Source organism: Mercenaria mercenaria, chromosome 12 (assembly GCF_021730395.1).
Source record: "Mercenaria mercenaria strain notata chromosome 12, MADL_Memer_1, whole genome shotgun sequence".
NCBI lineage: Eukaryota > Metazoa > Mollusca > Bivalvia > Venerida > Veneridae > Mercenaria > Mercenaria mercenaria.
Window position 1 is genome coordinate 48,977,474 of NC_069372.1, and position 14,096 is coordinate 48,991,569.

At 33.9% G+C, this 14,096-nt stretch overlaps 1 protein-coding gene across 4 annotated transcripts in view; it reads left to right on the plus strand.

The window, feature by feature from the left end:
* LOC128547379 (serine/threonine-protein kinase TAO1-like) overlaps positions 1–10,250 on the plus strand; it is a 36,243-nt gene extending 25,993 nt beyond the window's left edge. For all 4 annotated transcript variants that reach the window (XM_053519982.1, XM_053519983.1, XM_053519984.1 and 1 more), the window contains 7 exons: positions 1,244–1,378; positions 1,859–1,987; positions 2,610–2,807; positions 3,509–3,748; positions 4,650–4,862; positions 5,823–6,005; positions 7,944–10,250. In XM_053519982.1, the coding sequence (XP_053375957.1) occupies positions 1,244–1,378; positions 1,859–1,987; positions 2,610–2,807; positions 3,509–3,748; positions 4,650–4,862; positions 5,823–6,005; positions 7,944–8,207 (1,362 nt within the window). In that variant the 3' untranslated portion in view covers positions 8,208–10,250. The remainder of the gene's footprint in view (positions 1–1,243; positions 1,379–1,858; positions 1,988–2,609; positions 2,808–3,508; positions 3,749–4,649; positions 4,863–5,822; positions 6,006–7,943) is intronic.
* Positions 10,251–14,096: the final 3,846 nt, after the last annotated feature.

The following is a 14,096-nucleotide window of genomic DNA, read 5'->3' on the forward strand; positions in this document are numbered from 1 at the left end:
TACAGTATTATAAAATCTAATATATATGATCGCAGGGTCACGAGTTCGATCCCTGGGCAGGCAATAATTATGTTCTCTTTGATGAATTAATAAAAGACATTGTGTCTGAAATCATTCATCCTCCACCTCTGATTTAGGTGGGGAAGTTGGCAGTTACTTGCGGAAAAAAGGTTTGTACTGGTACAGAATCCAGGAACACTAGTTAGGATAACTGCTCGCCGTTACATAATTGAAATACTGTTGAAAAATGGCGTTAAACCCAAACAAGCAAACATACTAATATTCTACTCTTGATTTCTCTGGTTTTGAGTTCCACATTAAAAAAAAAAAATTGCAAATGTTAATCCATATTTACATTCATTTGTAATTTAACAGATTTTATCAGAAAATAGTTCAAGGTTTCAGAAACTTCCATGTAGTAATCTGAGAAAGATGGCTCCTTTTCGTCTGATAAAATTTTATTTTGAATCTTATAAAAACAGTGGAAAGAAAACAGCCGAGAAACAAATTAGTTGATTGGTCTTTTTATGCCTTTAATGATGCTAATTTTTAGCTCATCTGATTTTTTGAAAAAAAATGATGAGTTGTTGTCATCACTTGAGCGGTTGTCGGCGTCGGCGTTGCCTGGTTAAGTTTTATGTTTAGGTCAGCTTTTCTGCTAAACTATCAAAGCTATTGCTTTGAAACTTGGAATACTTGTTCACCATCATAAACTGACCCTGTATAGCAAGAAACATAACTCCATCTTGCTTTTTGCAAGATTTATGGCCCCTTTTGTACTTAGAAAATATCAGATTTCTTGGTTAAGTTTTATGTTTCGGTCAACTTTTCTCCTAAACTATCAAAGCTATTGCTTTGAAACTTGGAATACTTGTTCACCAACGTAAGCAGACCCTGTACACCAAGAAAAATAACTCCATCTTGCTTTTTGCAATAATTATTGCCCCTTTTGGACTTATAAAATCATTTTCTTGGTTGAGTATTATGTTTAAGTCAACTTTTCTCATAAACTATCAAAGCTATTGCTTTAAAACTTGCAACAGTTTTTCACCATCATAAGTGGACACTGAACATCAAGAAACATAACTCTATCCTGCTTTTTGCAAGAATGATGGCCCTTTTTAGACTTAGAAAATCATGGGTAGGACAATATTTCTATTACACAAAAAAAATCAGATGAGCGTCAGCACCCGCAAGGCGGTGCTTTTGTTTATTTTGAGTTTGTGCATTTTTCGTGTTCCAGTTTGAAACCAAATATGGTGCAGAAATGGAAGAACATAAAGTTAAGTTAGACAAGGAATATGAGACAACTAGACAGAGTTTTACAATGGAGTTGGAAAAATTAAAGAGAAAAATGATACAAGACTTGGAAAAGAGGGTAAGTTTAACCAATCAAACATGTTCTTCCTCGATGTCACAGCAACATTGTTTAATGATCTTTACGACAAAATTATCTTTACTAATAATATTTTTAAAATTTGTTTGAGCATGATCAAGTTATTGCAAATGGAATGTTTGTTGTGAAAAAAATTCTTTTCCAAAATTTTGACTTAAGGAAAGTCTCTGTAAGATTATCAGTGAAAACATGGCTTGTACTTGGGAAATTCATTTTTCCTGAAATTAATTAAACAGCAAAAAGGAAAATTTTGAAATTTGTAAAAATTGGATTTTGAAATGTAACATTGTGAATGTTGATGAAAAGAATTGACAAATTATTTTTTCTCAATGTGTTGCCATACATCTTGGACAGATTTAGTTTTAACATGTGAAGTTTCCAATGTTAAATATCGGTATGAGCTGTATTGACCTAGATTTCAAGATTCGAGCTAAGTTGATCTTTACTTGCAATGTATTACAGCAAAAAACCAACCAAGAACAAGAAAAGAAGTTAATGAAACAGATACAGGCCAACCAAGAAAAAGAACGTAAAAACTTTGTTTCTGAACAGAAGAAGGAATATAAACTTAATAAAGAACAAATGAAAAAGGTGAGGACATTTTACATGAAGGTGAATATTGCTCATCTTACTTAAGGAGAAATTTATAAGCAACCAGATTGGATTTCAGTTTCAGCCAGTTTTGAAAGTTTGAACTGTTTACTTATTTAGAAATAAATGCTTTGCAGAAAAGGCTCTTGAATAGGATCTCAGTCTGTGATTAAGAGGTTAAGGTCACCTAAATCAAATCACTAATTTCTCAGAGTTGGTGGTTTGAAAAAATCTGAGATGTTGTATTGATATTGTTTACAGAAATAGTGTGTATACCTGTTTTTAATAGTTATAAATATTCATGGGGACTAATTTTGGTAGATTTCATGATTGTGTCAGTCTACAAAATCTAACCTCAATGAATATGCATATTTTGCATTCTATCTTAAAAAATTTCAGTTCACGAAATCCCCAGGAAACAGCTTTGCCAATACCATGAAATTTTATGCCCATGAAATCAATTAATTTTACGAAAAAGAATAGTTCACAATTACAGTATTTGAAAGAAATTTTTATGTAATGAGTTATTGTATTATATTGGCCATACGCGATCATGCGATGCAGAAATACACAGAAAATAGGTTTTGTGTTATATTGATCAAATTCTGTATTTTGCTCACAGAATATAGATTCTAGTACACCGAAGAAAGAACGTGACGATGCAATACGAAATCAGAAGGAATCAATGACAATACGACAGAAAGAGTTAGAAGATCGTTTAGAACGGCAACAAAGACAAAGTTTAGAATATGAAATTAGAAAATTCCGTCGAAGACGGTACTTGCAACATCATCAGTTAGAACAGGAACTACTCAGGGAGGTAAAAGAGGCATTCTTATACCTAACAAGTTTTTGCATAGAAAGATTATGTAAGTTGTATGTTTAGTGGTTGAAAGTATGTATTTTGGCTGGTAGGAGTGATGAAGTGTTTAGGGTACTTGTTCCAAAGTTATAGAACTGAGATAGGAAACCAGCCTCAGAATACTGCTTTGTAATTGGTCAATTTTAAAAGAAAAATACTGAGAAACAGCCAATCAGATGCTGGATTTTTCAGACTGGTCCTCAAATTCAGCTATGTAACTGTAGGCCTCATCTTGGTACATTGTCAGGATTTGTTATTCATTCTGCCTGGTTGGCATTTATCTGGTAAGTGCTCCTTAGCTTCATTGCCTCAGAAGTAATTTGTAATACTTTTATGGAAATATCAGTGGTATACTGTAAAATCATTACTGGGAGACTAATTTTTTTGGATTTTGTGGTTGAGTGAGTGGACAAAATTTAATCCCAACAAACAAGTAAAATACCCATTCATTTTACGATCAAAGTTTGAAATCCACTGATCCATGTGCCCTCGAAATAGCCTTTTTGACCAGAACCACAAAATTGTTTGCCCATAGAATTAAAATGATTTCACAGTAAGTAGGGTTAAATATGACCAGAAGCATTATACAGCACCTTTAGTTAAGGTTTTACATTGTCTTTTAAATCAGGTATTTACAGCAGAGGAATTTTTCTTTACAGGAATTGAATAGGCGCCAAGCGCAGTTAGAATATGAACATCAGATGTTATTACGACATCACGAGTCAACGAGGGAACTGGAGTTTAAACAACTTGAGTCCTTACAGAAATTACGGGATGATCATTTGAAGAAACAGCATCATACAGAAAGACAAAATCAACAGAATTATAACCTAAAAGCCGAACAAGACCTTCGGAAAAAACATGCTCTTGAACAAAAACAGCAACCTCGAAGTTTACGGGTATGTTTGTTAGAATCTTTCAAATATGTTTAAGTGTTGTATTTATTGGTAGATGGTTGTATCATATAGTCTGTGAGAATAGCCATTTGACTATCATAATGCTAAAAGGTAGGTAGGTATGAATATTAAGCAAGGTGTATTTTTCCATGGTCAGACCATGACCTGTATCAGGTGCCTATAAAGGTTTGCACTATAAATGGAATGTAGCAGTGTTGCATTAGGATTTGTACCTCACAGGTTTGTTAAAAGGGTTTGCTGTACTGTAAAAAGTAACTAAACAAACCTGCTGTAAGAGACTTGAAAATTAGTTTATTTATGCCAAAGTTTTCCACCAAACTTGAGGCACGTCTATGTAGACCTAGGTTGAGTGTATGCAAACGGGTTGTTTCATTCCACAAAAAAAAAGGTTCAGTTAGAAATCTGGGAGGAAAAAAACCTGAAAAACTGTAATGCAGCTTATTCTCTTAAACATTCATGTGTATAAAGTATGTTTGTGCTAATATCTCTCTGATTGGGAGGGGCCTTCCCAGGTCACTGACAACATCCTCAGTGCTATTACCTTGAAACTCTACCTGGGATTTAGAAATTTTTCAATGTTGGGAAGCTGTCAAACTGCTTAGGTTGGTTGTACTAGCCGGGTGCCCTGTCCATGCCTGATATAATACACAGAGGGGTACCTGTTTTTTTCTCCGTCATTAAAGCTAGAAAACTGCGATATTACCTAAATTATGTCAGTCATGCAACAAACAAACAAAACACCTCTTGATACAGGATGTATTACCTACCGGCATGTTGAGTATCTGAGAGATTGGAAGGCCGATGTTCTTTGCCATTTTGATAATTTTATAAATATTAAATTGTTAGTAGATAATGAAAATTATTGTATCATTCTTCCTTGCAGCAAAAAGAGCTACAGATACGACGCCAGTTCCATGAAGCAGTGAAGACACAACAGAAACAATACAAAGCTTTGAAGGACCATATAATTACAAACACTCCTAAAAATGAAGTGAAAGCTGTAGCGAAAAAATTAAAAGAAGAACAAATGAGAAAATTAGCAATTCTTGGTGAACAGTATGAGCAAAGTATAGCCGAAATGTTACAGCAACAAAATGTAAGTATATATTGCTGGTAAGACACAACACTGGTAGGTCCAGGTATAGGAACTTCTGCAATATTTGTGTTGTACTCTTTAAACATACCGTATTAGTTAATAAAAATTTATGTCACTTCTGAGTGTTGTTGAAACAAATGACCCATTCATTAGTGAGTTTTTGGCAGCACAAGTTGAAAGTTGCTGGTTTGAATCATGATTCGGGTTTTTAAGGAAACTATAGTAAGATTTTTCTATAAAAAGAAGCAGCCTTGATTTAGGGTGCAGCTGTAGCCAAGTGGTTAAGGTTTCTTACTTTGAACCAATTGTGGTTTGAACCTTGCTTGGGATATAGAATTCTTTATGTGAGGAAGTCATCCAGCTCTCTAACAGATTATCATTGGTTCTACCCAGGGGCCACCCATGCCTAGGACAACTGGAGTTATTCTTCGCCACAAAAAGCTGGAAGGTCACCATATGACCTATATTATGTTGGTGTGACTCAAAACTCACCAGAAACATAATCATCATCGATTAACTTAAAAAAAAAATTCATGTTTCAATCACAACCAAAGTAGAGTGTTATTTTTCATGGATTGTCAGCAATTTTGTTGAACATAAACAAATCCATATTGAGCTGCTTTAGATTTGAAAGGTCTATGTGTTTGTTTAAAGGTTTAAGATATATGTAGATATATGTTTGAGTTATCCAGTGGTTACAGTGATGCAAACAGAAAGTACATGGAAAATGGCTATGGTGTTGGAACCACGAATGCTCAAGCGAGTCCTGTATCACTGTATTAAAATACTTTGAAACTTGATTTTGCCATTCTGTAAACACAAAAAATTAAATGCCAATGAACAAAATAAAATTGCTATTTATCTTTTAAATTTTACCAACACCACATGCCTATGAAATTTTGTGATTTCACATTAAGAAAATAATGGGTTCAAAATGAAACACTTTACTCTTGTTTTCAGATGCGTCTTGATGACTCACAACTAGCAGAAGAAAATGAATTAAAACAGAAATTGCAACAGGAACTAGAGTTATTGATGGCATATCAGAGTAAAATCAAAATGCAAACAGAGGCGCAACACCTGAGGGAACGAAAACAGCTCGAAGAACGAGTATCTCTGCGTAGAGCATTATTAGAACAAAAGGTAACACGTAGATTCAATAACAGGATAAATGAGAAGACTAGAAGTACAAGTTGTTTTGGGGAAAAACTTGTAACATAGAAAGCAATATGTAGAATAGACAGATCATTTTATTTTGGTCTGTCTGTTTGTCCATCTGTCAGTCAGTAAGGATAGACCCTTTGTTAACTTTCAAATACAAGAAATTTTTTCATGACACCTGGTTATATATGGTAGTTTGTTTGGAGAATATGCAGGTTTTTGTCGAGCCCGCTTGCGGAAGCGAAGACATAGTTGTCCAAATGGCTGTTCGGTGTATGTGCGTCCGTCTATACAGATTTGTTTGTTCGGACAGTAACTTTTACATGCATGGAGCAATCTTGTTTATATTTGGCATGAATGTTAACTTCAGTGAGATGGAGTGTCTTGCATAAACCCTAGGTTCCTATCTCAAAGGTCAAGGTCACTGTTGGAGGTCAGATGTCTTGTCTGATCTTGTCTTGCCCATAACTTTGACATGAATCTTGTTTATATTTGGCATGAATGTTTAACTCAGTGAGACAGAGTGTCATGTGCAAACCCCAGGTTCCTATCTCAAAAGTCAAGGTCATGTAGGTCAAAGGTCATGTCAGATCTTGTTTGGCCCATAACTTTTGACATGCATTGAGGAATCTTGTTTATATTTGGCGTGAATGTTACAAAAGATGTGGTATGTATGGCAGCAAATATGATATTAAGCTCATATAGTAGAGCTTTTGTTGTCACCCTTTCTTTAGCATCTGCCTCACAAATGTTTTTCATATAAGCAAGCCTCATGTGGTTCTGGGACGATCTGTGTATGAAAAGAATTTGAACCACTGCCTTACCCTTGCATAATCGTAAGAGGCGACTAATACGGTCTTAACACTTGGTTTTGTTGTAACTCTGTGATTCCAGCAGGTATGCAAATTTTGATTCCATACCTCATGTTTTTATTTTGATGTAAATGAGATGTGAAACCAAAATTTATAGTCCTGTTTGGTGCCATTAACCTATACTGTGTTGGTGCACCGTAAAACTCAAATAAATAAATAAATAAATAAATAAATCATATAAGCAAAGTTTCTTAAAACTACTAGGCCTAATGCTTTCAAACTTCAGGCATGTGTTTGGCATTATGAGACTTCACAAGACAAATTGCATTATTTTAGCTTTGTAAAATTAGTAAAATTAAGCCCCTTTTTAAAAATTTAGAAATTCTGTTACACTTGTGTGTAGGCATGTTTCGCAGGAATAAATTGACCAAATGTTTTCAGATTCTCAACACCATTTTGACATCATTGGATGACCTCGCATGGCAAGTTTCATAATTCTGGCTTACATTTTGGCAAGATTACCCCATCTCAATTTAAATATTTTTTAGAAGCTTTTGTATGTAAGCTAGTATTTGGTGGAAGGGCTTCAAATAGTCGAACGTGCTGTCATTACACAGCACTTGTGCTGAAAGCAATCTTTTATGATATTATAACATAGACCTCTTTGGGTAGCTTAAATACAAGTGCTTTTGCTTAAGGCAACCTAACAAGTGGTCTTGAGTTTAAATCTTCATTGGGTTGTATACTTTGAATCATTATTTTGAACAAGAATTTAAAGCAATACGCCATTGTTTCAGTGAATTATTGGAAAGTAGCAATCAATTGTACTACACAAGCAATCGATAGAAATATGTTGAGGCATTTTATTTTATTGAAAATGTGTAAATATGGACTAAAAGTTAATGAACGGTCTCCGTGGTTGAGTGGGTAAGGTCGTTGAGTCCCCTGCTTCTCACCGATGTGGTGTAGAATTCTTCTTGTGAGGAAGCCATCCAGCTGGCTTACGGAAGTATGGTGGTTCTGTTCAATATTTCTGCTTTTATTTGTGTGAGGGTATTTGAAAATAAAATTGCTTTGTGTATTGATGATATGTTATTGATCAATTCAGATGGAGGAAGAGTCGGCAAAATATGAACAAGAGAAGGCGGAGCGTATCCGGCGTTGCCAGGAGAGACAGGCGCACGAAATGGACGAATTTGATCACGAAACCGTTCAGTTAGGCATGAACTCATTGGAGTTAGCACAAGCTTCCGTGAGAGACAATCAGTATGACGATATGAGCATACGTGGAAGCATGATAAGTCTGACTGCAAGTAGTAGTAACAGTTCCTTTACATCACAACACAGCAATTCACAGGCATACATTTCTTAATGTAACACGATTTTCGCATATATGATGGAAAATACTAAATACAAAATACAATCTGCAAGTCCGAAACTGGATACAGCATGTGTTGGATATAAAGCTGATTAAGCAGAAGTGACCCTTGAAAAATGAGTGATTATAAAGGGACAGAATATGTAATTCAGCAGTATTTCAGGAAATAGACGGCTTGCGGAGTTTGTTCTCAAAAATTGAGCTAGAATATATACATGCTCCATATACAACTAGCCACTAATGTTCAACAGTACAAGTGCTATGTGTTTGTATAGGTTAGAAACATGCAATGTTTCTGTGGGTTCTTAAAGGAGAAAAGAAACTGCTATTCCTGGCGTAAAACTGGGCATGCGTTCAAGGCCAAAGGAAGGACAAGAAAACTGCTGCTATATATACCAGGAAAAAGAACGTAACAAATTTCTATGCGATACTGACTACAATATTGTGATATATCCACATTTATTTAACCATGCATGTAGGTAATAATTATATCAATACCAGTAAATTAAAGTGATTGGAAGCAATAATAGAACATATGAACCGGTTGTTTGAGAAGTAAAAATGCATTCTCAAGACAAAAAAAAATTTAAAAACATGATTTTACGTGTGTAAAATTGTTAACTTGTTCAATACAGACTTCACCTATTAGTTGGATTATTTATCATTACGATCTAGTTCATGTATAAATTAACATTATATAAGGATTGTTTAATCATTTATTATGTTGCAGCTATTTTTTTATACTTTTTGTTGAGTTATTTTTTCCATAACATTTATGCTACCAAATGTACACATTCTGGTGGTTCCAAGGTTAAAACACTTAGTTTGATGACCAGTCTCAAAATTCACAGAAATGCAGCCTTGCCATTGGTCAGTTTCAAGACTGTGATCAGGAATAGCCAATAATGTAATGGGAATTTTCAGACTGGTCTCCAAACATAACATTGGACCCTGTTCTTTGCTCTTCTATGATATTATTATTGACCATTTTTACCAAAGTCGTAGATACGTATTTTGTTGGGGGGATAAAAAACAAGTGTTAGAAATTTTAATTACGGCAGTGGTCACATACTTATGACGGTTTTATCAATGAATTCATGCTTTTGGTGAAGAACCATCACAGAGATGTAAATTGAAGTAGAAGGGCAGAAATGATAGCATTATCTGTAGCTAAGGTTTTAACTTGATTCCATTTGATGTCTTTCAGTTATATTATAACACTATGCCATTAACTTGTAGATAGGGCTTTTTAAAGTTAGTATCGTTATAGATATTACAGGGTTTTATAACTGCACTGTGATGTCATTAATTGTATTGTGTATTGCGTGCTCAATCAGTGCTACATGGAAGCCACTGCTTAATATATTAACTGGGAGAGAGAATGAAATCTTGGTATATGTGCCAGCGATGCATATAGCTTGACTTAAATATCCTGTATATTGCAGTGTTACTGAGATAGTAATTCCTAGTGCGAAACTGACCTGTTTCTAGTGCCATAAGGCTTATGTTGTTTTTGAAATACATGCAAGTCTACTCGTAAAAGTTTGACACATCTGACTATAAATATTTCCATTATAGTTTTATTGGGACTAGAACAGCTTCGTTTTGTATTGGATCTTTAAGAACTTTGTCGCACTGAACAGCAGGACATAACAAATGCATAACATTTAGTAACATCACAGTATGTTTATAATACCTAACTATGACACAAATAACATTGTGAAAATAATGTATTCAGAATTTATACAAGCAAAACTGCTGTACATTACAAATATAGTACTTTGATGATAATTGTAAGAAATTGATAGGAGTTCTAAAAATGTTTCCCCAGGAAAATCAAAACTTTTTAGATCCATATAATACAAATAAATTTTAAAACACAGTTTGGAAACTAATTCAGTCCAATTAAGACTTGTGTAAAAGTGAAAAAAAAAAACAAAAAAAACTTTCGAAAGTAATATTTATTTTCCTCGCAATGTTTTATGCAAGTGCTAATAATTTATTATATGAGCCATGCCATGAGAAAACCAACATAGTGGGTATGCGACCAGCATGGATCCAGACCAGCCTGCGCATCCGCGCAGTCTGGTCAGGCTCCATGCTGTTCGCTTTTAAAGCCTATTGGAATTGGAGAAACTGTTAGCGAACAGCATGGAGCCTGACCAGACTGCGCGGATGCGCAGGCTGGTCTGGATCCATGCTGGTCGCATACCCACTATGTTGGTTTTCCCATGGCACGGCTCTATTATAATAGTGCTGAAATGCTAATATAAATGCTAAGAAGCCTCTCTCATTGTTTTTGTTTGCAAAATGGTCAGATTTTTCTAGCAGTCTTGTTTAGAGAAATAATTTATTGCAACAGTCCAACGTCCGTATTTGGCATTGTTTCAAGTCTGAACTTTAGATTTAACCTTTAGCATGCTAGATAAATTGTGGTCTGCTGGAAATATCGTCTGCTAAAATTGTAAAGTTCATTCAATTTGCTCCAAAATTGGAAGAAATATTGTCAGAGTAGCAAACAGCTTGGAACCTGATCAGACGCCGATTTAATCGGCGTCTGATCTGGTTTCAAGCTGTTTGCAAAGGCTGTTAAATTCGCCTGCAGCAGGCTAAGGGTTAAGGCTTTAAAATGTTAAATTTTCTGTTTGGTAATATTTTTGTCCTTGGGCTATGGATCTTGGTGAAATTTTGTATTAATAATACCTTTATGACTACAAAAAGATTCTGCAAATTTTTACTAGTTTAGGGGCATTGTAAATGAAGTTACAGCTGAATAGAATATTTTGTAATTTTAAATCTGAAATCTAAATTTTAAGTTTGTAATAATGATGAATATGGGCCAGTATTAAGTTACACAGCGGTATGGCTAAAAGGGCTTTATTGAGTATTTTTCATTTAACTGCTTCAGATTAATAGCTCAGTTTGTAACATATATACTCCCTTATGTACATGTACTTTCATTGTAAAATGGCGAGATTGTAGAGATTATATTAATTGTATTCCATTATATTGCCAAATTTTACAATGGGATTTATAATTATATAGAAGATTTTTGATTCCATTTCTAATTCAGTGCTGAGCATCTATGCATACACACAAAAATTTCATCATCATCAGCTTTGTAATATGACCATTTATTACTGAATCTCCTCTGTCCTTGATTTTCTTTCTATATCTGTTCATTTTCATTTACAAATTGTAATATTAAGTTTGTGCCAGTATACATTTGGAAAAATAAAAACGTAATTATATAACAGTGTGTTTTATAGACCTTCTTCAGTAGTAATATGTCATTATATACTTCAATATCCGAGATAATTTGACACAGGGACTGATTTTCATTTATTATTGTTACTTTGGAAAATACACACAAAATATTATTGTTTTAAGTAAGGGAAATAAATACATCTGGCTTAAAGTCACCTTTTCACAGGGAGATAATTCAGAATTACCAAGATGAAAAACCTGCCATTTTGGTTAATATAGTGACTTTTTACATAGACATATTTATCATTATGTAAATTAGGAATAAGATATAAATATATTAGCAATATCTAATTCTCCATTATCAGTCTAATTTATAGTTATTAATAAATTTTACATCTGTGTCTTCAAGACATGATCATATTCTCAGAAACTTGTGAGTGTTTGTGGTTTGATAATCAGATTAGGAAGGATTTGTACAAATTTGTACTTAGAAACGATTCAAAATCATTTGTTCATGTTCTATAACCATAATGAAAAAAAAAATTATATGATTCAGCATATCTGTTCCATGTAATCTGTATTTATAGATCCATTCATACTGGGGAAAGTTTTGAATATTATTATGGCCATGGAAATTATATTTTAAACCCGGAATCTTTATATTTGTTGACTTACTGCTGCTATGAAGTGGTACTGTGTATCACATCATTTGGCAAGTGTGAAGTCTGTAACCTTTGTTCTCGGTATTATTAAAAGTGTAATCAGCACAAAATGATATGAACATTAAAAACAAATGACTTTGTGATATAACTGATGTATAACTACTAATTTAAGACATGTTGAAGAATGTATAACATCATTTGCATCTTTCATTTTTGTATTGTTACATACTCACCCAGTTATCAGAGGAATTGAAATTGAATATGTGTATGTGTACATGGTTTTGTTTACCAACGTGCAACTCAAAATTGCCCTGATAATTTATTTAGTGTCCCAAAACATTAAAATGAGCTTTTTTGGCAAAGTAAGGGTAAAGAAGTTCTTTGTGAAGGTATATATATAATTTGGTAAAAATAGCAGTATTTGAACTTTGACACTACACACTTTGACACCATATGCTCTGGAAATATGTACACATAGTCCTACTGGCACACATACATGTATGCAATCTCTGTCTCTGATTTTCAAGCATTTAATATACACTTAACTTTTGAAAGAGCCAAGCAATAGCTGGTTTAACATGAAGCCATTAATCTCCTCTACTCATTTGTTATACCTCGATCATCATCCTGTAACAGTATCTTTAAACAGTGTACTTGAAACTTTTCCCAAAGTAACATTGTTCAGTAGCCATTGTGGGAGTTTTTATTTCTTAGTGCTACCATTTACAGTGCTTAATGGTTTTGGCTAACATGTGAGTGTCATTCATGAAAATGTCCCAAAGATTAACATTAAGGCCATAAGATACTTGCTGGATTGAAAACTGCACTGTCTTTTAAGGGATCTTGTTTTAGTTGGGTTTAAAGCAATTCTTACACAGTTTAGATCATATGGCATCTTTTCCATCTTGACCCAAGGTAGAACCTCTGACTTTTGCAAATGTATTCCATCTAATTTGAACACAAAACAGATTTTTATTGCAATTAATACAATCATCAAGTTCATTTTTTTCTCTGTAGAAAGTTGAATATTTTGGAGATGTTAGTATTTGAAATTTATAGTTTGGGTAAATTAGAATAAAAAAACAACTTATAGGCATAAAGTTATTTGTTGAATGAATTACATGGTGAAAAAAAAGGAGGGATATTTACACAAACACATGGTAGTGATTACCTGGCACAAGTTATATAGTGTAAAGGCATGATGTGCATAGGTGGCACTCAAATAAACAAGTACTCTGTTCATTGTTCTTGAATAATTGGTTTGTTAAAGTGTTATTTTTGAACTGTCATTTTCACTGGTTAGAGTGTTACAAGATGGGGTTTAAACTGAAATTCCTGTTTTGGAGTAGATTAATAGTGGTTACTTGGTAAAACATGTCGATGGTTTCCATTTGAAATAACGAACTTGCAGTTTTGGCAGATTCAGTTTTTTTGCACCATAAATCACGGGAATTTATTTAGCATGTTTTGGAAAAAGATGTATCACTATTCTCCAATAAGAGAAGCCTAATGTAATCATGTGATAAAATGCTGAACCTCAATTGGTGAGAGAAGTAAACATGTTGGGGCGAAAAAAGCAAACCTGCCAACACAATTGGAAATTCTTTATATAAGCTGAAAGAAGGAAAACTTGAGATTGAATTGCAATTTCTACTTCAGGTTTTTATTTTGTTTCAAGAAAAAAAGAGTTTTTATAGTTTCTGCCTCGTAAATGGAGACTATCGAAGTGCTGTAAAACTTATGCAGTACAAATCCTTTCAACTTAGAGATTGTCTTTCCAGTGAAGCCTGCTTCTTGGAAGAGCAGTCAGTTCAGAGGAACGACTACTGTACAACAAATGGAATTTTGTCTTCACAGCGGTGTTTGATCTGAACTGACATTGTGCAAGAATTTCAGTTTTAAGTCTACTGTCTTGTATTCTCTATTCTACGGAAATGTTAAGTAGAAAATAATGTTTACAAGCATTAGTTTGTAAATCCTGTATAACTCACACTTACCTCAGAATAGGTAGCTG